The sequence below is a fragment of the Salvelinus namaycush genome, chromosome 9 (assembly GCF_016432855.1).
Source record: "Salvelinus namaycush isolate Seneca chromosome 9, SaNama_1.0, whole genome shotgun sequence".
NCBI classification, from domain to species: domain Eukaryota; kingdom Metazoa; phylum Chordata; class Actinopteri; order Salmoniformes; family Salmonidae; genus Salvelinus; species Salvelinus namaycush.
This window is the reverse complement of record NC_052315.1, coordinates 19,790,507-19,816,646: the sequence shown is the minus strand read 5'-3', so window position 1 is coordinate 19,816,646 and position 26,140 is coordinate 19,790,507. Positions and strand designations below refer to the sequence as shown.

At 45.1% G+C, this 26,140-nt stretch overlaps 1 protein-coding gene across 1 annotated transcript in view; it reads right to left on the bottom strand.

Annotated features, from left to right (window-relative positions):
- LOC120053186 (potassium/sodium hyperpolarization-activated cyclic nucleotide-gated channel 2-like) overlaps window positions 1–26,140 on the bottom strand; it is a 132,149-nt gene that overhangs the window by 74,028 nt on the left and 31,981 nt on the right. The window contains exon 2 of the mRNA XM_039000349.1: window positions 20,081–20,504. Coding sequence (XP_038856277.1) covers window positions 20,081–20,504 — 424 coding nt within the window. The remainder of the gene's footprint in view (window positions 1–20,080; window positions 20,505–26,140) is intronic.

The window sequence follows — 26,140 nt, the reverse complement described above, 5'->3', positions numbered from 1 at the left end:
AAGTCCTATGAGTGTCATCTGATGAAGATCATCAAAGGTTAGTGATTAATTTTATCTCTATTTCTGCTTTTTGTGACTCCTCTCTTTGGCTGGAAAAATGGCTTGGTTTTTCTATGACTACGTGCTGACCTAACATAATTGTTTGGTGTGCTTTCGTCGTAAAGTATTTTTGAAATCAGACACTGTGGTGGGATTAACAACAAGTTTATCTTTAAAATGGTGTAAAATACTTGTATGTCTGAGGAATTTTAATTATGAGATTTCTGTTTTGAATTTGGCGCCCTGCACTTTCACTGGCTGTTGTCATATCGATCCCATTAACGGGATCTCAGCCGTAAGAAGTTTTAACAAAGACAATGAACACATGATAAAAAAATTAAAAGATGGAGCCAGATTACATTATTTGCATTATCTGGTTACAACAGGATATGGACAGGATTTGGATTCATGATTGGATTAGTTATTGTAAGTAAGTTTACCGATTATGCACAGTTGCTTTTCTGAACACACAGCTGTTGTACTTTCATTTGTTACCTTGAGAAATGAAGCACACCAAATAACTTCTGTGATGATGACACTAATTTCCTGCACTCATCAGGCACTAATAGCTCTGTTGAGATGAACATGATCAAGAGAAAGTGTGGAATGTCAAAAATCTCAATCAATCAGACATAAGACAGCTATCCTCCCTCATTCTCCCTTCCTTCCTTCCCTTCCTCCACCCACCCATCCCTCCTCATCTCCCTCCCTCCTTCCTTCCTTCCCTCTCCAAGACCAAGCCTTGTCCTATTATGGTGAGTGTTCGTTTAGAACACAGAACACCCAGCCCTGAGTGATGCACTGTTGTTGTGGTCACAGCCTTGTAAACACTTCTCAGCTGTGGCCCTTTGGCTGTGGTCAAAGGGCCTGTCTCCCTAACGTGCAAGTGTGCATGCATGTGTGTGTTCCAGAAAGCCCTGCAGGAGAACCAATTAAGCCCCCCAAAAACATAAGACCAAAAGGCTACCACACCTGAGACAGGGGAAGTTGCCCTATATAGGAACTAAGCCATTAACACCCCTCTACGAAGACAAGGGAGAGAATAGATTCTCCTGACTGTTGTTTACAATGTAGAGCTCCAACAGAGTGAGCCAGGTGATTCAGTCATCTCACAAGACCTCACTCACGCTAACCCGTGGGTTTAAAGCTTAACTGAATGCAAAATTAGAACCTGCTCTGCTACACAACAGAAGGCTGGAATGTATCCTTTTGCTGTTTCTCCAAGTGACTGTATTGGAATATCTGTGGTGAAAAAGGCCAAGCAAGCATCCTTTTGTATCACCTCTTTCCAGCTTTGTCTCAAAAGCCCTACAATTAAAAACAAACTCCCTGTATTACCGAGGCCCCTGTGTTTCCTGTGTTTGGGTGGTACTGTATGTGGGTGTTTTTCATGGTGCCTGCACAGCTGTTTCTGTTTGTGTTTAATTTACCCGCAGTGCACACAGATATCTAAATAAATGCAGTGGCTTGTCACTGTTAAAATGTAGTGTTTTGTAACACTAAAACTAGTGGTAACTGAGCTGCCAATACCTTAAAGGAGACAGCACCTTAACTTTGCTGGAGTATTGAAACACATGGTTGTGAGGGTATTGGGACAGATTTAAGGTGTACTGAAACATTCATCCTGAGGTGTTCTGAAACATGACATGGTACCACACACCACATAATCAGGAGATGTGCAACACCTTGCCAGAGGCTGGGAAAAGTTTAAAAACACTACTATGGTGTTTCAAGTCCTGTGTACTGCAGAATTAGATCCCTTCTCTTTTGGTGTTGTTCCCTCCTGTTATTGTATATTCCCTGCTCTTATATGGTGCGTTTACAAACTCCTCATTGGTAATTCCAAAATGTCAAAGTACTATGCTCAAACAAGGGACACAAAAATATATCGTTGTGCGAAAATAAAATAAAAATTCCAGGATAATAATTGAGTACTAAATACTTTTTTCAAGTCATGATTGAAGCTTCAAATGCTTGATCATTTATTTGCTAATTATCAAATGACCACAAAACATTAACAGGTATTTTACCTTTTTATATTGATAAAGTAGGACAGTTCAAAGATTTGTAAGGTATTCATCACATTATTCTTCAAAATCAACAGAAATGTGGCATTAAATCAAATCAAATGTTATTGGTCACATACACATATTTAGCAGATGTTATTGCGGGTGTAGTGAGATGCTTGTGTTCCTAGCTCCAACAGTGCAGTAATATCTAACAATTCACAACAATGCACACAAATCTAAAAGTAAAATAATGGAATTAAGAAATACACTGCTCAAAAAAATAAAGGGAACACTAAAATAACACATCCTAGATCTGAATGAATTAAATATTCTTATTAAATACTTTTTTCTTTACATAGTTGAATGTGCTGACAGCAAAATCACACACAAATTATCAATGGAAATCAAATGTATCAACCCATGGAGGTCTGGATTTGGAGTCACACTCAAAATTAACCTGTTTGGGGTGCAGCCCGACACCGGTACACTTATGACAACATCCAGCTCAAGTGCAGGGCGTGAAATTCAAAAGATATTTTTTTTAAATATTTAACTTTCACACATTAACAAGTCCAAGACACCAGATGAAAGGTACACATCTTGTGAATCAAGCCAACATGTCCGATTTTTAAAATGTTTTACAGGGAAGACACTATGTAAATCTATTAGCTAACCACGTTAGCAAAAGACACCACTATTCTTACTCCATCAGTTTTTTACTCCATCAGTAGCTATCACAAATTCGACCAAATAAAGATATAAATAGCCACTAACCAAGAAACAACTTCATCAGATGACAGTCTGATAACATATTTATTGTATAGCATATGTTTTGTTCGAAAAATTTGCATATTTCAGGTATAAATCATAGTTTACATTGCAGCTACATTCAGAAATTGCACCGAAAGCAGCCATAATATTTACAGACACCAACGTCAAATACCTAATTACTCATAAGACATTTCTGAAAAATACATAGTGTACAGCAATTGAAAGACAGGCATCTTGTGATTCCAGACAATATTTCCGATTTATTAAATGTTTTACAGCGAAAACAAAATGTAGCGTTATATTAGCGTAGCCAGAAACACTTGGGCGCCCACGACCAGTTCACATGCACGACAGATATTAGAAATAGCATCATAAAATGTTTCTTACTTTTGGTGATCTTCCGTCAGAATGTTGGACAAGGTGTCCTTTGTCCAGAACAGTCGTTGTTTTGATCAGGAACGGCAAATATCCCTCTTCATTTAGCATGGGCACTTGCCAAGTGGCACGGATCACTCCAACGTCAACAAAGTCAGAGAACGGAACACGGCAAAACTCCCGAAAAAAGTTCAATAATCTGATTAAACTATATTGAAAAAACATACGTTACGATGATATGGTCACATGTATCAAATAAAATCTAAGACGGAGATGTTAGTCGTCCATAACGACAGCTAAACAGAAGGCAAATTCATGTCCTCTTTCGCGCGCTCCAGAAACAGGAAATGGACGGTCACGTCAAACAAAGAGCTTTAATTCCACCTCAGACCAAGATAAACACGAAATTTTCTCTCACCGCCTCTTGACAACCAGGGGAAGGTGTATGAAGTGTATGTAGACTCTTACGTATCACGCCCATGTATAGGCATGAAGTTGAACAGAGCATCGATTTCTGACATTCCACTTCCTGGTCAGGAAGTGTGCTGCAGAATGACTTCTGTTTCACTCAGAGAAATAATTCAAACGGTTTTAGAAACTAGAGAGTGTTTTCTATCCAATAGTAATAATAATATGCATATTGTACGAGCAAGAATTGAGTACGAGGCCGTTTGAAATGGGCACGATTTAACTGGCTACTCAATACTGCCCCTTGCAGCCATAACAGGTTAAAGTGGAAAACCACACTACAGGCTGATCCAACTTTGATGTAATGTCCTTAAAACAAGTCAAAATGAGGCTCAGTAGTGTGTGTGGCCTCCACGTGCCTGTATGACCTCCCTACAACCCCTGGGCATGCTCCTGATGAGGTGGCGGATGGTCTCCTGAGGGATCTCCTCCCAGACCTGGACTAAAGCATCCGCCAACTCCTGGACAGTCTGTGGTGCAACGTGGCGTTGGTGGATGGAGCGAGACATGATGTCCCAGATGTGCTCAATTGGATTCAGGTCTGGGGAACGGGCGGCCAGTCCATAGCATAAATGCCTTCCTCTTGCAGGAACTGCTGACACACTCCAGCCACATGAGGTCTAGCATTGTCTTGCATTAGGAGGAACCCAGGGCCAACTGCACCAGCATATGGTCTCACAAGGGGTCTGAGGATCTCATCTCGGTACCTAATGGCAGTCAGGCTACCTCTGGCGAGCACATGGAGGGCTGTGCGGCCCCCAAAAGAAATGCCACCCCACACCATGACTGACCCACCGCCAAACCGGTCATGCTGGAGGATGTTGCAGGCAGCAGAACGTTCTCCACGGCGTCTCCAGACTCTGTCACGTCTGTCACATGTGCTCAGTGTGAACCTGCTTTCATCTGTGAAGAGCACAGGGCGCCAGTGGCGAATTTGCCAATCTTGGTGTTCTCTGGCAAATGCCAAACGTCCTGCACGGTGTTGGGCTGTAAGCACAACCCCCACCTGTGGACGTCGGGCCCTCATACCACCCTCATGGAGTCTGTTTCTGACCGTTTGAGCAGACACATGCACATTTGTGGCCTGCTGGAGGTCATTTTGCAGGGCTCTGGCAGTGCTCCTCCTGCTCCTCCTTGCACAAAGGCGGAGGTAGCGGTCCTGCTGCTGGGTTGTTGCCCTCCTACGGCCTCCTCCACGTCTCCTGGTAGCGACTCCATGCTCTGGACACTACGCTGACAGACACAGCAAACCTTCTTGCCACAGCTCGCATTGATGTGCCATCCTGGATGAGCTGCACTACCTGAGCCACTTGTGTGGGTTGTAGACTCCGTCTCATGCTACCACTAGAGTGAAAGCACCGCCAGCATTCAAAAGTGACCAAAACATCAGCCAGGAAGCATAGGAACTGAGAAGTGGTCTGTGGTCACCACCTGCAGAACCACTCCTTTATTGGGGGTGTCTTGCTAATTGCCTATCATTTCCACCTGTTGTCTATTCCATTTGCACAACAGCATGTGAAATGTATTGTCAATCAGTGTTGCTTCCTAAGTGGACAGTTTGATTTCACAGAAGTGTGATTGACTTGGAGTTACATTGTGTTTAAGTGTTCCCTTTATTTTTTTGAGCAGTGTATATACAGTAGAATAGAATACAGTGCATACATATGAAATTAATAAAGCAGTATGTAAACATTAAAGTGACTAGTGTTCCATTATTAAAGTGACCAGTGATTCCATGTCTATGTATATAGGGCAGCAACCTCTAAGGTGCAGGGTTGAGTAATCGGGTGGTAGCCGGCTAGTGATGGCTATTTAACAGTATGATGGCCTTGAGATAGAAGCTGTTTTTCAGTGTCTCGGTCCCAGCTTTGATGCACCTGTACTGACCTCGCCTTCTGGAGGATAGTGGGGTGAACAGGCCGTGGCTTGATGATCTTTTTGGCCTTCCTGTGACATCGGGTGCTGTGTGTGTCCTGGAGGGCAGGCAGTGTGCCCCCGTTGATGCGTTGGGCAGAGCGCACCACCCTCTGGAGAGCCCTGCGGTTGCAGGCGGTGCAGTTGCCATACCAGGCAGTGGTACAGCCCGACAGGATGCTTTCAATTGTGCATCTGTAAAAGGGTCTTAGGGGCCAAGCCAAATTTCTTCAGCCTCCTGAGGTTGAAGAGGCGCTGTTGTGCCTTCTTCACTACACTGTCTGTGTGAGTGGACCATTTCAGATGGTCAATGATGTGTACACTGAGGAAATTAAAGCTTTCCACCTTTCCAATGTGGATAGAGGCGTGCTCCCTCTGCTTTTTCCTGAAGTCCACGATCATCTCCTTCATTTTGTTGACGTTGAGTGTGAGGTTATTTTCCTGGCACCACTCCGCCAGGTCCCTCACCTCCTCCCTGTAGGCTGTCTCTTCATTGTTGGTAATCAGGCCTACTATGGTTGTGTCATCTCCCAACTTGTTGATTGAGTTGGAGACGTGTGTGGTCACACAGTCATGGGTGAACAGGGAGTACAGGAGGGGGCTGAGTACGCACCCTTGTGGGGCCCCAGTGTTGAGGATCAGTGAAGGGGAGGTGTTGTTTCCTACCTTCACCACTTGGGGGCGGCCCGTCAGAAAGTCCTGGGCCCAGTTGCACAGGGCGGGGTTCAAACCCAGGGCCCCGAGCTCGATGATGAGCTTGGAGGGTACTTTGGTGTTGAATGCTGAGCTATAGTCAATGAACAGCATTCTTACATTGGTATTCTTACATTGGTATTATTATTACTATTGGATAGAAAACACTCAAGTTTCTAAAACTGTTTGAATTATATCTGTGAGTAAAACAGAACTCATTTTGCAGCAAACTTCCTGACAGGAAGTGAAAAATCTGAAATCGAGGCTCTGTTCCAGGGCCTTCCTATTCAATTGCTTGAAATCTATGGATATACATGCACTTCATACGCCTTCCACTAGATGTCAACAGGCAGTGGGAGGTGGAATGGGGTGTCTAGCTTGATCTGAGGTCGAACAAGAGCTCTTGGAATGACGTGACCACAATTTCCTTTGTCTACCAAGGCGCGGGAAGGACATCAGCATTGGCTTCTGAAAAGCGTTCGGTATAGACGGCTAATATCTCCGGCTTTGATTTTATTTGATACATGTGATAATATCATCGTAAAGTATGTTTTTTCAATATAGTTTTATCAGATTATTCAACGTTTATCGGGAGTTTTGGAGTTTTCCGTTCTCTGCGTTAGGTGAAGATGGACATCTTCGCGCCACTTGGCTAGCTAAGGTTGCTAATTCGACAGGAGAAGAGGACATTCTAAAACCAAACAACGATTTATTCTGGACAAAGGACTCCTTGTACAAGATTCTGATGGAAGCTCAGCAAAAGTAAGAACCATTTATGATGTTATTTCGTATTTCTGTGGAAAATGTTTAGTCCTATTTTCCTTCCTTTTTGCGGGCGCTGTCTCGCTATAACGTAAGCTGTTTGTTATGGTAAAGTTATTTTTTTAAATCTAACACGGCGAATGCATTAAGAACTAGTGTATCTTTCATTTGCTGTCCAACATGTATTTTTTAGTAAAGTTTATGATGAGTTCTTTGGTCAGATTAGGTGACTGTCCAAAATATCTCCGGATAATTTGGTGAATCGATGCTACATATTCACAACGTATAACCACGGTTTGCAGCTCTAAATATGCACATTTTCGAACAAAACATAAGTGTATTGTGTAACATGATGTTATAAGACTGTCATCTGATGAAGTTGGTCAAGGTTAGTGATTAATTTTATATCTTTGCTGGTTTTTGCGTATGCTATCTGTCACATTCCTGACCTTATTTTCCTTTGTGGGCTCTCCTTCAATGTGTCCGACGTGAGTAAGACATTTAAGCGTGTTAACCTTCCTTTTCCTTATGTGTTTCTATGTTGGGTTAAATGTGTTGCCTGATATGGTTCTCAATTAGGGGCAGGTGTTTGATGTTTCCTCTGATTGAGAACCATATTAAGGTAGGCTGTTCTCACTGTTTGTTTGTGGGTGATTGTTCCTGTGTCTGTGTCTGTATGCACCACACGGGACTGTTTCGTGTTTTCGTTCGTTTGTGTAGTCTGTACCTGTTCGTGCATTCTTCGTGTATATGTAAGTTCTCAAGTTCAGGTCTGTCTACGTCGTTTGTTGTTTTGTAGTTTGTGTAAGAGTTTTACCGTCTTCGTCTGTCTGTAAATAAATGTCATTATGTCTTCATTCAACGCTGCGTTTTGGTCCGACCCTTACTCCTCCTCCTCTTCCGAGGAGGAGGCATTAGACAGCTGTTACAGAATCACCCACCAACAAAGGACCAAGCGGCGTGGGAGAAAGCAACAGCGATCGCAGGATTCATGGACATGGGAGGAAATATTGGACGGAAAAGGTCCATGGGCACAGCCAGGAGAATATCGCCGCTCTCGTGAAGAGCTGGGGGCAGCTAAAGCCGAGAGGCGGTGGTATGAGGAGGCAGCACGGAAGCGAGGCTGGAAACCTGTGAGTCAAGCCCAAAAATATCTTGGGGGGGGCTACAAGGGAGTGTGGCGAAGTCAGGTAGGAGACCTGCGCCAACTCCCCGAGCTTACCGTGGAGAGCGAGAGTACGGGCAGACACCGTGTTATGCGGTAGAGCGCACGGTGTCTCCTGTACGTGTGCATAGCCCGGTGCGGGTTATTCCACCTCCCCGCACTGGCAGGGCTAGATTGAGTATTGAGCCGGATGTCATGAAGCCGGCCCAACGCATCTGGCCACCAGTGCCTCTCCTCGGGCTGGCATACATGGCACCAGCCTTACGCATGGTGTCCCCGGTTCGCATACACAGCCCAGTGCGGGTTATTCCACCTCCCCGCACTGGTCGGGCGACGGGGAGCATACAACAAGGTAAGGTTGGGCAGGCTCAGTGCTCAAGGGAGCCAGTACGCCTGCATGGTCCGGTATATCCGGCGCCACGTCCCCGCCCCAGCCCAGTACCACCAGTGCCGGCACCACGCACCAAGCCTCCTGTGCGCCTCCAGAGTCCTGTGCGTCCTGTTGCTGCTCCCCGCACTAGCCTGAAGGTGCATGTCCTTAGCCCGGTACCTCCAGTTCCGGTACCACGCACCAGGCCTACAGTGCGCCTCAGCCGGCCAGAGTCTGCCGTCTGCCCAGCGGCGCCTGAACTGCCCGTCTGCCCAACGCCGTCTGAACTGCCCGTCTGCCCAACGCCGTCTGAACTGCCCGTCTGCCCAACGCCGTCTGAACTGCCCGTCTGCCCAACGCCGTCTGAGCTGTCCGTCTGCCAAGCGCCGCATGAACTGCCCGTCTGTACTGAGTCTTCAAAGCCGCCCGTCTGTACTGAGCCTTCAAAGCCGCCCGTCTGTACTGAGCCTTCAAAGCCGCCCGTCTGTACTGAGCCTTCAAAGCCGCCCGTCTGTCATGAGCCTTCAGAGCCGTCTGCCAGACAGGAGCCGCTAGAGCCGTCCGCCAGACAGGAGCCGCTAGAGCCGTCCGCCAGACAGGAGCCGCTAGAGCCGTCCGCCAGACAGGAGCAGCCAGAGCCTTCTGCCAGACAGGAGCAGCCAGAGCCTTCCGCCAGACAGGAGCAGCCAGAGCCTTCCGCCAGACAGGAGCAGCCAGAGCCTTCCGCCAGACAGGAGCAGCCAGAGCCTTCCGCCAGACAGGAGCAGCCAGAGCCTTCCGCCAGACAGGAGCAGCCAGAGCCTTCCGCCAGACAGGAGCAGCCAGAGCCTTCCGCCAGACAGGAGCAGCCAGAGCCTTCCGCCAGACAGGAGCAGCCAGAGCCTTCCGCCAGACAGGAGCAGCCAGAGCCTTCCGCCAGACAGGAGCAGCCAGAGCCTTCCGCCAGACAGGAGCAGCCAGAGCCTTCCGCCAGCCATGAGCAGCCAGAGCCTTCCGCCAGCCATGAGCAGCCAGAGCCTTCCGCCAGCCATGAGCAGCCAGAGCCTTCCGCCAGCCATGAGCAGCCAGAGCCGCCAGCCAGCCATGAGCAGCCAGAGCCGCCAGCCAGCCATGAGCAGCCAGAGCCGCCAGCCAGCCATGAGCAGCCAGAGCCGCCAGCCAGCCATGAGCAGCCAGAGCCGCCAGCCAGCCATGAGCAGCCAGAGCCGCCAGCCAGCCATGAGCAGCCAGAGCCGCCAGCCAGCCATGAGCAGCCAGAGCCGCCAGCCAGCCATGAGCAGCAAGAGCCGCCAGCCAGCCATGAGCAGCCAGAGCCGCCAGCCAGCCATGAGCAGCCAGAGCCGCCAGCCAGCCATGAGCAGCCAGAGCCGCCAGCCAGCCATGAGCAGCCAGAGCCGCCAGCCAGCCATGAGCAGCCAGAGCCGCCAGCCAGCCATGAGCAGCCAGAGCCGCCAGCCAGCCATGAGCAGCCAGAGCCGCCAGCCAGCCATGAGCAGCCAGAGCCGCCAGCCAGCCATGAGCAGCCAGAGCCGCCAGCCAGCCATGAGCAGCCAGAGCCGCCAGCCAGCCATGAGCAGCCAGAGCCAGCCAGCCAGGATCCGCCAGAGCCAGCCAGCCAGGATCCGCCAGAGCCAGCCAGCCAGGATCCGCCAGAGCCAGCCAGCCAGGATCCGCCAGAGCCAGCCAGCCAGGATCCGCCAGCCAGTCCGGTGCTGCCCCTCAGTCCGGAGCTGCCCCTCAGTCCGGAGCTGCCCCTCAGTCCGGAGCTGCCCCTCATTCCGGTGTTGCCCCTCATTCCGGTGTTGCCCCTTAATCCAGTGGGGTTAATTTGGAGGGTGGCCATTTGGAGGAGGCTAGGGAAGCGGGGATTGACTATGGTGGGGTGGGGACCAAGTCCGGAGCCGGAGCCGCCACCGTGGACAGATGCCCATCCAGACCCTCCCCTTGAGGTTCAGTTATGCGGCCGGAGTCCGCATCTTGGGAGGGGGGGTACTGTCACGTTCCTGACCTTATTTTCCTTTGTTTAAACTTTGTTTAGTTGGTCAGGACGTGAGCTGGGTGGGTAGTCTATGTTATGTGTTTCTATGTTGGGTTAAATGTGTTGCCTGATATGGTTCTCAATTAGGGGCAGGTGTTTGACGTTTCCTCTGATTGAGAACCATATTAAGGTAGGCTGTTCTCACTGTTTGTTTGTGGGTGATTGTTCCTGTGTCTGTGTCTGTATGCACCACACGGGACTGTTTCGTGTTTTCGTTCGTTTGTGTAGTCTGTACCTGTTCGTGCGTTCTTCGTGTATATGTAAGTTCTCAAGTTCAGGTCTGTCTACGTCGTTTGTTGTTTTGTAGTTTGTGTAAGAGTTTTACCGTCTTCGTCTGTCTGTAAATAAATGTCATTATGTCTTCATTCAACGCTGCGTTTTGGTCCGACCCTTACTCCTCCTCCTCATCCGAGGAGGAGGCATTAGACAGCCGTTACACTATCTATGCGGTGAATAAATGCGGTTGTGTGTTTGACTATTGTGGTAAGCTAATATAATGCTATATTGTGTTTTCGCTGTAAAACACTTAAGAAATCTGAAATATTGGCTGGATTCACAAGATGTTTATCTTTCATTTGCTGTACACCATGTATTTTTCATAAATGTTTTATGATGAGTATTTAGGTATTTCACGTTGCTCTCTGTAATTATTCTTGCTGCCTCGGTGCAATTTGTGATTGTAGCTGCAATGTAAAACTATGATTTATACCTCAAATATGCACATTTTCGAACAAAACAGATTTATTGTATAACATGTTATAAGACTGTCATCTGATGAAGTTGTTTCTTGGTTAGTGACTAATTATATCTCTATTTGGTCGGTTTTGTGATAGCTACCTATGCGGTAAAAAAATGGTGAAAATATGCGGTTGAGTCTTTTGCTATTGTGGTTAGCTAATAGAAATACATATTGTGTTTTCGCTGTAAAACATTTTAAAAATCGGAAATGATGGCTGGATTCACAAGATGTGTATCTTTCATTTGCTGTATTGGACTTGTGATTTCATGATATTTATATGCTAGTATTTACTTGTGGCGCTATGCTAGGCTATGCTAGTCAGCTTTTTACTGATGAGGATGCTCCCGGATCAGGGATGGTGATGAAGTAGAGGTTAACTAGCCTCTCAAAGCACTTCATGATGACAGAAGGGAGTGCTACAGGGCGATAGTAAGTTAGTTCAGTGTTTCCTTATCCCAGCAGACTGGGATAAGGAGAGATTGAATATGTCCGTAAACACTCCAGCCAGCTAGGGATGCCATATGGGACGGCAGCCATGCGATGGTTAACACGCTTAAATGTCTTACTCACGTCGGACACATTGAAGGAGAGCCCACAGTCCTTGGGAGAGGGCCACATTGATGGCACTGTGCTATCCTCAAAGCAGCGAAGAAGGTGTTTAGCTTGTCTGGGAGCAAGACGTCGGTTTCTGCTAACTGACTGGTTTTCCCTTTGTAATCCGTGATTGTCTGTAGAGCACTAATTTCACTTTCATGAAAAAAAGGTAAGGATACCACCCAGTGTTCTCACTATCGCCCCCTATCTTAGACAAATACAGATAATAAACTGTTTTCCAAAATGTTGTCATCTCGAGACTTACCCAAATTAGGCCACACAGACCAAGCGGGTTTGTTATAAAGTGTTTATACTCGGATAACCTCTTTCGACTATTACATATCTTAGATGCTTCATCAGAAACAACAGCTCCTTGGGCTGTATCTCTTGATGCAGAAAAAGCTTTCGATAGACTAGAATGGTCGTACCTCTTGGTCTGTCTTGGAACATATGGGTATTGGCTCCAATTTCATTAATATGATTAAAATACTATATGCAAAACCCTCAGCCATACTGTATATCCCTTAAACAATGTAAACTAAGCTGTGGTCCTATTATTGCTCACACAATTTATATTTGGCACAAAATTAAAAAACAATGTAACTGGGAATCAAAATGGCATGCTCATACTGAAATATTACACAATAATGCTTTGCAATCTCGAGGGTGGCCTTTTGCATCCCCCCAATGGTCCAAATGTGCAATCCATACCCTTGCCAATATAAAGGACAGTAATGGTTTGAGAACATCCCAAGATTTGAAAGATACATTCACATTACCAGGCAACTCCTTTTTTCTATATTTACAACATACACTATATATACAAAAGGAAGTTTGACACCCCCTCAAATTCGTGGATTGGGCTATTTCAGCCACACCTGTTGCTGACAGGTGTATAAAATCAAGCACACAGCCATGCAATCTCCACTGCCTATCTGGCAGTCCAACGGACAAATCTGAGAACGCTGCCTGCCTGAATGCATAGTGCCAACTGTAAAGTTTGGTGGAGGAAGTGGTCTGGGGCTGTTTTTAATGGTTCAGGCTCCTTAGTTCCAGTGAAGGGAAATCTTAATGCTACAGCATACAATGACATTCTAGACGATTCTGTGCTTCCAACTTTGTGGCAACAGTTTGGGGAAGGTCATTTCCTGTTCCAGCATGACAATGTCCCTGTGCACAAAGCGAGGTCCATACAGAAATGGTTTGTCGAGATCGGTGTTGAAGAACTTGACTGGTCTGCATAGAGCCCTGACCTCAACCCCATTGAACACCTTTGGGATAAATTGGAAAACCGACTGCGAGCCAGACCTAATCGCCCAACATCACTGCCTGACCTCAGTAATGCTCTTGTGGCTGAATGGAAGCAAGTCCCTGCAGCACTGTTCCAACATCTAGTGGAAAGCCTTCCCAGAAGAGTGGAAGCTTTTATAGCTGCAAAGGAGGGACCAACTTCATATTAATGCCCATGACTTTGGAATGAGATGTTCAACCAGCAGGAGTCCACATACTTTTGGTCATGTAGTGTAGGTAAGCTATGCTGGCCTATGGAGTCCCTTGGGAAACCCAACTACCGAACCATCCAATGATGGGATTCATAGATAAATTATCTGGGCTGCCGAAAGTAATGAGCTCTATAATATCAATCAATCAATCAAATGTATTTATAAAGCCCTTCTTACATCAGCTGATGTCACAAAGTGCTGTACAGAAACCCAGTCTAAAACCACAAACAGCAAGCAATGCAGGTGTAGAACCACGGTGGCTAGGAAAAACTCCCTAGAAAGGCCAAAACCTAGGAAGAAACCTAGAGAGGAACCAGGCTATGAGGGGTGGCCAGTCCTCTTCTGGCTGTGCCGGGTGGAGATTATAACAGAACATGGCCAAGATGTTCAAATGTTCATAGATGACCAGCAGGGTCAAATAATAATAATCACAGTGGTTGTCGAGGGTGCAACAGGTCAGCACCTCAGGAGTAAATGTCAGTTGGCTTTTCATAGCCGATCATTCACAGTATCTCTACCGCTCCTGCTGTCTCTAGAGAGTTGAAAACAGCTGGTCTGGGACAGGTAGCACATCTGGTGAACAGGTCAGGGTTCCATAGCCGCAGGCAGAACAGTTGAACCTGGAGCAGCAGTACGGCCAGGTGGACTGGGGATAGCAAGGAGTCATCAGGCCAGGTAGTCTGGCCTGATGACTCCAATATATAAACAACTTTTGGAAAGCTCATATTCTGTGCTAGCCATTAAATGAATCTGAACAACCCTTTAACTGGAACAGAATATGGAAAAATCCGTAATCCGAATCATCAATGTATACATTTTACTGTATTTAACACCAAGGAAAAGTTTTATCATGAAATTGGCCCCAACTCCTAACTGTGCACTCTGTCCCCTAAATCAGGTAGGCACATTCCTGCATATGATGTGGGAGTGCCCTGCAGTCAAATGTTTCTGGGGCAAAGTTATAAAATTCATTTTGAAGTACATTAATTAAATATTCAATGCTTTGCATCAACACCTGATGAAATTGCTGTACAATATGATCCTGTTGCCATCGAATGCACATTCAAATGTCATAAATCAACACTGCAGAGCTCTCCCTGTCCTCTGCCGTGCCTTGATTATATTACTGTTGATGATATCTGGAAATGTTGTGTTGGAATATTCTAATCAAGTGAGAGAGATTTTGTCATTTCATCAAACAATCATCTTTATTCAATATCGATTAATGATTGCAATAATGAGGCTGGTCGACCCAACACCCTTGAGCGTTGGGCCGAGAGTCTAACCTATACAGAAATGCAGAGTTCTATATATACATAGCTGACACTAAGAATGCTTAGTCATGTCTGCACGGGGGTTGTTGTCTTAACCCCCCCTGGCTTAGTTTCCCAGATGCAAGGATCATTTTCAGATAATGAGGGATTGTTCAAAACTCTTCCAGGCTATCTCTATCTCGGTTACACCCACCACATCTTGTCTATGCAGTCTTTAACTCATTTGTCAGCTCAAGTCATCTCTAGTGACCATATGCCCAGATTAGCTGCAGGGAACTAGAGTGGAGACCATAAAAACACAGCATTAGTAGGACAGAAATGTCTTACTATTAGTTAAATATTCATTGTTAACCATTAATATCAAATGAAAAAGTAAATACTTCATTTTTCTCTCACATTGTGCATGTACACCCTGACCCATCTACTGTTGCTAGCCCCAATTCTGACTTGTGCTCTGATATTTGCTTCACTGATTTCTGCTCTTGTAAGCTTATTACCTAAAATGGATCAATTGAAAGTGTGGTTTCACAGCTCCAATCCAGATATGTTGGTCATTACTGAGACGTGGTTAAGGAAGAGTGTTTTGAATACTGATGTTAACCTTTCTGGTTATAACCTTATTCGGCAAGACAGATCTTCCAAAGGTGGGGGAGTGGCAATCTTTACCAAGGATCACCTTCAGTACTTGGTTGTCTCCAACAAGTCTGTCCCCAAACAATTTGATTTGCTGGTTTTAAGCATTAAACTTTCAAATAGCTCTTCATTGATTTGTCCTGCTAGGTGACCTAAACTGGGACATGCTTAAACCACCTGACCAACTCCTAAAGCAATGGGACTCCCTGAAACTTTCTCAGATTATTCCCATCCCACAAGGTATGACCACAAACACCCAGAAAAGGCTACTCTCCTTGATGTTATCCTCACAAATAATCCTGATAGGTATCAGTCTGGTGTTTTCTGTAAAGACCTTAGTGATCACTGTTTTACATCCTGTGTTCGTAATGGCTGCTCAGTGAAACAACCTGTCCTGATTTGTCATAGACGCTTGGTAAAAAACTTTAATGAGCAAGCCTTCCTTCATGACCTGACTTCTGTAAATTGGTATAGAATCAGCTTGATCCCCTCTGTCGAAGACACTTGGACCTTCTTTTTTTATATTTCACACCCCATAAAGAAAATGAGAATTAAAAACAGGTTCAGCCCCTGGTTCGACCGTGATCTTTCAGAGTTACTCCATCTCAAGAATTGCATTTGGCGAAAGGCTCTGCACACGCATACTCAGGCTCTCGTTCAGGCAAATGAGAAATAAGTGCACTTAGGCTATCCGGAAGGCCAAAGTTACTTTAAGGAGCAGTTCTCTCTCTGTGGGTCTAACCCCAAGAAGTTCGGGAAAACGGTTAAAGACCTGGAGAATAAACCCTCCTCCTCACAGCCGCCCATATCCCTTGAAGTTGACGATGTGGTTGTTACTGACAAGAAGCATCCCGGATGCTCCTCCCTCTTTTTCCACTGCCCCGCTGAAAAGCTTCTCCCTGCAGGCGGTCACTGAGTCCAAGGTGCTAAAGGAGCTCCTTAAACGACCTCAAAAAAACATCTGGGTCAGATGGTTTAGACCCTTTCTTCTTTAAGGTTGCTGCCCCTATCATTCCCAAGCCTATCTCTGCCCTTTTCAACCTGTCTCTCCTCTCTGGGGAGATTCCCATTGCTTGAAAGGCAGCCACGGTTGGTCCTTTATTTAAAGGGGGAGACCAAGCTGATCCTAACTGTTATAGGCGTATTTCTATTTTGCCCTGTTTATCAAAAGTGTTGAAAAAACTTGTCAATAATCAACAGACTGGCTTTCTTGATGTCTATAATATTCTCTCTGGTATGTAATCTGGTTTCCGCTCAGGTTATGGATGTGTCACTGCAACCTTAAAGGTCCTCAATGATGTCCCCATTGCCCTTGATTCTAAGCAATGTTGTGCTGCTATTTTTATTGAATTGGCCAAAGCTTTAGATACGGTAGACCATTCCATTCTTGTGGGCCAGCTAAGGAGTATTAGTTTCTCTGCGGGCTCTTTGGCCTGGTTTGCTAACTACCTCTCTCAAAGAGTGCAGTGTATAAAGTCAAAACATCTGCTGTCTCAGCCACTGCCTGTCACCAATGGGTGTACCCCAAGGCTCGATCCTAGGTCCCACGCACTTCTCAATTTACATCAACAACATAGCTCAGGCAGTAGGAAGCTCTCGCATCCATTTATATGCAGATGATACAGTCTTATACTCAGCTGGCCCCTCCCCGGATTTTGTGTGAAACGCTCTACAACAAAGCTTAAGCTTAAGCCCTTAACCTTGTTCTGAACACCTCCAAAACAAAGGGAAGGGAGATACCTAGTCAGTTGTACAACTGAATGCCTTCAACTGAAATGTGTCTTCTGCATTTAACCCAAGCCCTCTGAATCAGAGAGGTGCAGGGGGCTGCCTTAATCGACATCCATGTCTTCGGCGCCCGGGGAACAGTGAGTTAACTGCCTTGCTCAGGGGCAGAATGACAGATTTTTACCTTGTCAGCTCAGGGATTCAAGCCAGCAACCTTTCAGTTACTGGCCCAATGCTCTAACCACTAGCCTAAGGTCATGTGGTTTGGTAGGAAGAATGCCACTCTCCCCACAGGTGTGATTACTACCTCTGAGGGTTTAGAGCTTGAGGTAGTCACCTCATACAAGTACTTGGGAGTATGGCAAGACGGTACCCTCTTAGACCTCACTCCCCACTATCTGAGATATCTACTGCAGCCGTCATCCTTCACAAACAACACCCATTCTGCCAGTCACATTCTGTTAAAGGTCCCCAAAGCACACACATCCTTCGGTCGCTCGTCTTTTCAATTCGCTGCAGCTAGCGACTGGAACGAGCTGCAACAAACACTCAAACTGAACAGTTTTATCTCAATCTCTTCATTCAAAGACTCAGTCATGGACACTCTTACTGACAGTTGTGGCTGCTTTGCGTGATGTATTGTTGCCTCTATATTCTTGCCCTTTGTGCTGTTGTCTGTGCCCAATAATGTTTGTACCCTGTTTTGTGCTGCTACCATGTTGTGCTGCTGCCATGTTGTGTTGCTACCATGTTGTTGTCATGTTGTGTTGCTCCCATGCTGTGTTGTCATGTGTTGCTGCCATGCTATGTTGTTGTCTTAGGCTTTTCTTTATGTAGTGTTGTGTTGTCTCTCTTGTCGTGCTGTGTGTTTTGTCCTATATTTATTTTTATATTTTTTAATTATCTGAGCCCCCGCCCCGTCGGAGGCCTTTTGCCTTTTGGTAGGATGTCATTGTAAATAAGAATTTGTTCTTAACTGACTTGCCAATTAAATAAAGGTTAAATAAAATCACTTATATTATTTAACGATGATAGCCCCTTGAATCTCTAAATCAATCAGAGAAGAAGCACTGCTGTTGTCCTGTTGGAAGGTGAACCTTCGCCCCAGTCTGAGGTCCTGAGCGCTCTGGTGCAGGTTTTCATCAAGGATCTCTCTGTACTTTGCTCCGTTCATCTTTCCCTCGATCCTGACTAGTCTCCCAGTCCCTGCCGCTGAAAAACATCCCCACAGCATGATGCTGCCACCACCATGCTTCACCGTAGTGTTGGTGCCAGGTTTCCCCCAGATGTGATGCTTGGCATTCAGGCCAAAGAGTTTAGTCTTGGTTCCATCAGACCAGAGAATCTTGTTTCTCATGGTCTGAGAGTCCTTTAGGTGCCTTTTGGCAAACTCCAAGAGGGCGGTCATTTGCCTTTTACTGAGGAATGGCTTCCGTCTGGCCACTCTACCATAAAGGCCTGATTGGTGGAGTGCTGCAGAGATGGTTGTCCTTCTGGAAGGTTCTCCCATCTCCACAGAGGAACTCTGGAGCTCTGTCAGAGGGACCATCGTGTTCTTGGTCACCTCCCTGACCAAGACCCTTCTCCCCCGATTGCTTAGTTTGGCCGGCCGGCTGGCTCTAGGAAGAGTCTTGGTGGTTCCAAACTTCTTCCATTTAAGAATGATGGAGTGTTCTTGGGGACCTTCAATGCTGCAGACATTTTTTGGTACACTTCCCCAGATCTGTGCCTCGACACAATCCTATCTCGGAGCTCTACTGACAATTCCTTTAACCTCATGGCTTGGTTTTATGCTCTGAAATGCACTGTCAACTGTGGGACCTTATATAGACATGTTTGTGCCTTTCCAAATCATGTACAATCAATCATGTACAAACATTTCTTAAAACCTATTTTCGCTTTGTCATTATTGGGGTATTGTGTGCAGATTGATGAGGATAAAAAAATATTTAAGCAATTTTAGAATAAGGCTGTAACGTAACAAATTGTGGAAAAAGGGAAGGGGTCTGAATACTTTTCGAATGCACTGTATCCTTAATATAAATAGATTATCCAGTGTAGAATGGAAACTTTACTTATTCCTGTCAGAGATGTGTAATAGAGATGTTTGTCTATGAAGACACACCATTAGAAGTTCCTCTTTGCTGTATTAGGCAGTCCACTTAATCACATCTCATTAACATTCACACCTCAGATTCAAGACAGTCAATAAACACACATGCTGATCAAATGGGATGTTTGGTTTTGATCTAAGACAGGAAATATACATGAAGACAGCGAGACTGTGTGATTAATAAGCCATACTGCTTGTCTGGACAGCTGCTGATCACAGGAATTCATTCAAAACCGTCTTTGTTGTGGGTATGCTGTTTTCATGTTCTTTTCCTTTGAACATGAACTGCTGTCTTTCATGTTGTCGCTATATGTGACTGGCTGCACTCCATGGTCCAATGCTGTGATGATGACCGCTGAGAAAGCAAAGATGTGAATCTCAGCATCCTGCTGATATACATCACTTCAGATACAGAGACAACAGTGTTGAAGGCCTGTGATAGTGAGACTAGCCTATTATTGGAAAAACACTTCCCAGAAATAGGATGGGTTGATGATGTTCAATCTGACTCACTGTGTTTTATTCTTGCTACTGCTGCCTTGAAATTGTATTATAAAAGGGATTCTGGCCTATGCCTTGTCCATCCTACCCCCTCTTTCCATTGGTCAATGCAAGTACTTGACCCATAGTGTGTAGCCTCTCATAGATGGGTTGCCTGACAACATCCCGAAAATAATGCTCATGCATGTTGTTACATGTTGTCATTAATTATTTTGAGTTCACAGTTGTTTTGCCCTGAATTTGCGCACACAACGATTTTGTTGCTTAATAACAATGATTTTGTTGCTTAATAACAACCCACACGTCTATTGGCCTGTGTAAATTATAGAAAATTATTGCAAATCCCATTTCCTCCTGCTATTGGACACAGTAAGTTCTAGAGCCCAGCTTACCTCTTCCCATTGGTGGACATAGCGAATTAACCTGGACAGCCTGAGCAGCCTCAGCAGACTGAGGATCTTGGTAAAGCGCACGATCCTCAGGGCTCTGGCTGTTTTATACACCTCAGAGTCAATCCCCTTCTCCACGATCAAGAAGATATAATCCACAGGGATGGAGGAGATAAAGTCCACCACAAACCAGGTCTTCAGGTACGTCCTCTTGATCTTCTTGGGGTCCAGGATGATCTCAGTGTTGTCCTCTAAAACGATGCCTGTGCGGAAGTTGAGGACCAGGTCCATGAGGAAGAAGGTGTCAGAGACCACGTTGAAGATGATCCAGGGCGCGGTGGTCTCGTCCTTGAAGAAGGTGATCCCCACGGGGATGATGATGAGGTTGCCCACCATGAACATCAACATGGTGAAATCCCAGTAGAACCTAGAGAGCAGAGTGGAGAAGCAGGTTAGGGGACAGAGAGGCAGTTAAGGTGGAGGAACTCAGGAAACCTGAACTTCAACTCCAGGTAAGGTTCAGGTAACAACAGTTGACTCCCACAATGGCATTCTTCATCAACTGTTGGATCAGGGGAGATGGAAGATTATACAAAATATCCACCTTCCCCCTCTCAACTGGTTATCACAGCAACAACAAAAAAAAATCACACAAATATATTAATTTAATTCATATCAAAGTCATCTGTTGGCTTCTATTGTAGGAATGATGATGTGGATCAATTGGCAATTCAATCGTGCATTCAAAAGTGTAGAAATTGACGGGCTATTACTCATTGTAATAACAGTACAGTAAAAGTACAGTAAGTCACGGGTATATCATGAGTTTGAGTGCAAGTGGAAACTGTTGTATCACTGTTTTCATTTTGAGCAAATGTTCTCTGTTGCTGTTTGCTGTGCATATCACGCCAGTAAAGATGCTGATGTTGCTTTATCCATCTGACAAGTACCCTCTCTGCTTACTCTAACTAGGGGAGCCGAGAAGAGAGAGGGGGTCTTATGAGAGTAGCGCTGGATGGTGAATTGATTCTAAATCCTTGCTACAAGAACAAAGGGTGACATACACTAAATGACCAAGAGTATGTGGACAACTGCTCATCAAACATCTCATTCCAAAATCATGGGCATTAATATGGAGTTGGTTCCCCCTTTGCTGCTATAACAGCCTTCACTCTTCTGGGAAGGCATTCCACAAGATGGGGACTTGCTTCCATTCAGCCACAAGAGCATTAGTGAGGTCGAGCACTGATGTTGGGCAATTAGGCCTGGCTCACAGTCTGCGTTCCAATTCATCCCAAAGGTGGGGGTTGAGGTCAGTGCTCTGTACAGGCCAGTCAAGTTCTTCCACACCGATCTCGACAAACCATTTCTGTACGGACCTCGCTTTGTGCATGGGGGCATTTTCATGCTGAAACAGGAAAGGGAAGGCTATTGCCACAAATTTTGAAGTACAGAATTGTGTAGAATGTGATTGTATGCTGTAGCGTTAAGATTTCCCTTCACTGAAACTAAGAGGCCTAGCCCGAACCATGAAAAATAGCCCCAGACCACCACTTCCTCCACCAAACTTTACAGTTGTCACTATGCATTCGGGCAGACAGCGTTCTCCTGGCATCCGCCAAACCCCGATTTGTCCGTTGGGCTGCCAGATGGTGAAGTGTGATTCATCACTCCAGAGAAGGCGTTTCCACAGCTCCAGAGTCCAATGGCGGCGAGCTTTACACCACTCCAGCTGATGCTTCGCATTGCACATGGTGATCCAGGCTGTATCACAACAGGCCGTGATTGGGAGTCCCATAGGGCCGCGCAAAATTGGCCCAGCGTCGTCCAGGTTTGGCTGGTGTACGCCGTCATTGTAAATAAGAATTTGTTCTTAACTGACTTGCCTAGTTAAATAAAGGTTAAATAAAACATTTAAAAAATGTAAAATACATCTTTGTCACGACTTCTACCGAAGTCGATGCCTCTCCTTATTCAGGCGGTGTTCGGCGGTCGACGTCGGCGGTCTTCTAGCCATCGCTGATCCATTTTTCATTTTCCATTTGTGTTGTCTGGTTTTCCCACACACCTGGTTTAATTTCCCTCATTATGTGTTGTGTATTTAGCCCTCTGTTTCCCCCATGTCTTTGTGTGTGATTGTTTATTGTTAGGTCGGTACGTTTCCGGCTGGTTTATTCCCGGGTGCTGTTTTACCCTTTTAGTGGCAACCGTTATTTTGTTCGCACATTGGGTTTGTTACTTTGTGCATTTGCCTTTATTAATGTGCGTTGTTCACTTATCTCTCCTGCGCCTGACTTCATGCACCAGCTACACCCACCGCCTGACAATCTTAGGCTTTTGTGCGGCTGCTCGGCCATGGAAGCCCATTTCATAAAGGTCCCGACGAACAGTTATTGTGCTGATGTTGCTTCCAAAGGCAGTTTGGAACTCGGGAGTGGGTGTGGCAACCGAGGACAGACGATTTTAAGGCGCTACGGGCTTCAGCACTTAGCCGTCCCGTTCTTTGAACTTGAGTGGCCTACCATTACGCTGCTGAGCCGTTGTTGCTCCTAGACTTCCCCTTCACAATAAAAGCAATTACAGTTGACCAGGGCAGCTCTAGCAGGGCAGAAATTTGACAAACTGACTTGTTGTTAAGGTTGCATCCTATGACGGTTCCACGTTGAAAGTCACTGAGCCCTTCAGTAAGGCCGTTCTACTGCCAATGTTTGTCAATTTAGATTGCATGGCTGTTTGCACGATTATATATACCTGTCAGCAAGGGAGTCCACATACTTTTGTATATATAGTGTAAGTGTAACCAGGATAGTATCAGCTTATTTGAATTATTGTGACTGCTAAGTTATAGCCTGAGATAGTCACACTTTAAATGACAAGTAGGCCTGTATGGAATATGGAATATTACATTTGACAATAACATGAATTAATATTGAAGAGCACAACTGAAAAAACATATTGAATATTGCAGCTAGTATAATATCAGTGGATAGCAATATTGCTGTCTAATCAACTCAAGGTAACGGGAGTCTAATGCTTGGGAAGAGCGTAACTGATAGGTGTGTGGTGCTGAGTAATGTCTTGACTGACTGATCCTGCCAGATTGGAATCTAACATCGATGACTCAACTGTGTGAGTGATGAGATGCAGGCCTATCATAATTCTAACGGGAAGTTGCTGCAGTAGGCTACATGACAAAATGCCATACGTTTTGCAGAAAAGTTTCCAAATGGCTTGACCATATGGGAGAACCACCCTCGGTCTAAACACCAGGCCAGGTGCACAGTAGGCTATGTGTCAGTATGGTATGTCATGTTGACAGTTTTGTCTGTCAATGGAAAATGAATAACTTCATAACAGGCAGCAATCAAACTCATACATATGGCTATAAGCTAACTGTCAAATGTGCATATTCTACAAAACCATGACTATCACATTTGCAATCAAGACTTTTCAGAGGTCACAACACAGGAGCCCAATGTTTGCAATCATAATAGTTCCGAGTAATCTCCTTTGGATATAAAGTTGTGCCCTATTCAGAAAGTGTCTCTGTCAAGTTTACAAGAAAGTTAAACTCACCACAAACTCACCAAACCTAGAAGAGATAATATCTTAACTCTTTCTTGGCACATCAAGACCTGGAATCGACTAAATAAAAAATCCTGGAGCTTCTTAGAATGGCACTGTGAGTAATGGCATTGATTATCAGTTGGCTTAAAAATAGCTGTCACCATAGGAGGGAGAGGCTGTCTTAGACAGAAGCATCTGATTTGGGAGCAGGGGCAGATGGGCCTTCTGGCAATTCTGTCAAATGCCAGATGGGCTAGACAAAACATTTTTTGGGGTGGACTGGTCGAAATTGACACTCACAAAAATATATATTTTTATATAAAAATAAAACAATTAAAAGGGTGACATGGGCCTATTTTAAAGACAAAATATTTGAGTGCAATTTCTCTGTTAATCAAATCTATAATGAGGCTTTGGCTGATCGATGGGAAATGGCCGGCCTGCCCCCCTATCAAGATGGGCCAGCCCGGTTTTCTCAGCCAGGTCACCCGTGATACAAGTCAGTATTCGAGGTCCATCCATGTCTGAATCCAGCAATAGAAAGTCGTTTTTCCGATTTTTATTTTAAACCTTAATCCTTAAACTTAAACATTCAGAGTTAATGCCTAACCTTAAGAATTCTGGGTTAATGCCTAAACTTAACTTTAAACACTTCAAAATGTGATATTTGGAACAATTTCAACATTTTCTGTACGAGAAACATGGATGAATGTTTAATTCTGATGTGATAGTGTGAGAGCTTGTTGGATATGCTGATAGGCTGAGCTGAGTTCAAGCAAACTCACATTAAACGTAAAACATGGCATTAGCAAAGAGCAAAAAGACCAGGTCCGATTCTGTCATCAGTTAAACAGCCATGGTCATGTATTGTAAAAAAATTGAAAGTGTGCCTATAAACATAGATAGAGCACATTCTACATTTTCACCTCACTCAAAACATCATATATTTTGGGCGGCTACAATCATGGGTTAAACAGTAAAGTGCATTATCCTCATGATTACTGTAATGGAAATGTCTGCTCCTGTGTCCACGCTGGGGCCTTCTGCTTTGATGAGCAAGCTACACTCCTCTCCCCCATGTGCTTGATAGAAAAATGTGTTTTGATCATATAACATTTCAAAATGCAATGTTATGCATCAGCACTCCTTCCTGTGTCTAAGTAGGGTGTGTAGGGCCAGGGTGTATGTGTAGGGTCAGGGTGTATGTGTGGGTATGGGGTGTGTGTGTATGGCTGATGGCCCGCCGTGGGGGGGGGGGGTTTAAGTTGGTGACACATGCAGTGATGTGGGCTGGTGTGGATAAAATGCCAGGGCCGAATTCATGTCCCAATCCGCCCCTGTTTGGGATCTGTGAAAATGGGATGAGAATAGTGAGGGATAAGGACAAAGCAGGTGAGGTGATATACACTGAGTGTACAAAACATAAAGAACACCTTCCTAATATTGAGTTACATCCAGCATCCAGCTCAGAGTTACATCCAGAATCCAGCTCAGCTGAGTTACATCCAACATCCTGCTCAGCTGAGTTACATCAAGCATCCGGCTCAGCTTAGTTACATCCAGAATCCAGCACAGAGTTACATCCAGCATCCAGCTCTGAGCTGGATGTAACACACTTCAAAATAAGAAGTCCTTAATGTTTTGTACACTCAGTGTAGCTCAAGCTGATGATCAGTAGGGGCTGTGACACTGAACTGGATGCTGGATGTTACATCCAGTATAGCATCCCGTGCAGAGTTACAACATCTAGCATCCAGCTCAGAGTTACATCCAGCAGAGTTTATTTCCAGCATCCGGCTCAGAGTTACATCCAGCATCCAGTATCCAGCACAGAGTTACATCTAGCATCATGCTCAGAGTTACATCCAGCATAACACACTTCAAAATAAGAGGTCCCTGAAATGTCATGACAAAATAAAAGTCCTGTATTACCGATTTCAAAATAAGAGTCCCTCGATTTGTTTTGCTAAAATAAAAGTCCTGTGGTTTCTGATTTCAAAATAAGACTCCCTTGATTTGTCATGCCAAAATAAGTCCTGCATTTCCAATCTCAAAATAAGAGTCACACGATTTGTCATGAACGTTTTTTTAATGTATATTTTATTTCATTTCAATAGTAAAACCCAAGGGTGGAATGTCATAAAATGAATTGTTAAAGGACAGATATACACAACGTCATGCTGTTAACCCACCCTTTTGTTTGTGTTAACCCAACTCATGTTTGGTTGCCTCTGACCAGAACGGACGTGTCTACGTCTGCATCTATCTATCTTTGAAAGTGAAATTGTCTGAAATAAATTCCAGAAAGTTACATCAGTCTCGGCCTCTTCCCTGGGTGAACCAGTGTGAGCTCCCACCAAATCTAGGAACCTGTATTGTACTGTATTACTAGGCATTGCTCCCAATGCTCTCGTTTAAACCTGGGGTGGCATAGGTCATCAACATACTTATCTCTCTACAGCTACATATACAGTAATCTCCATTGGTATTGGGACA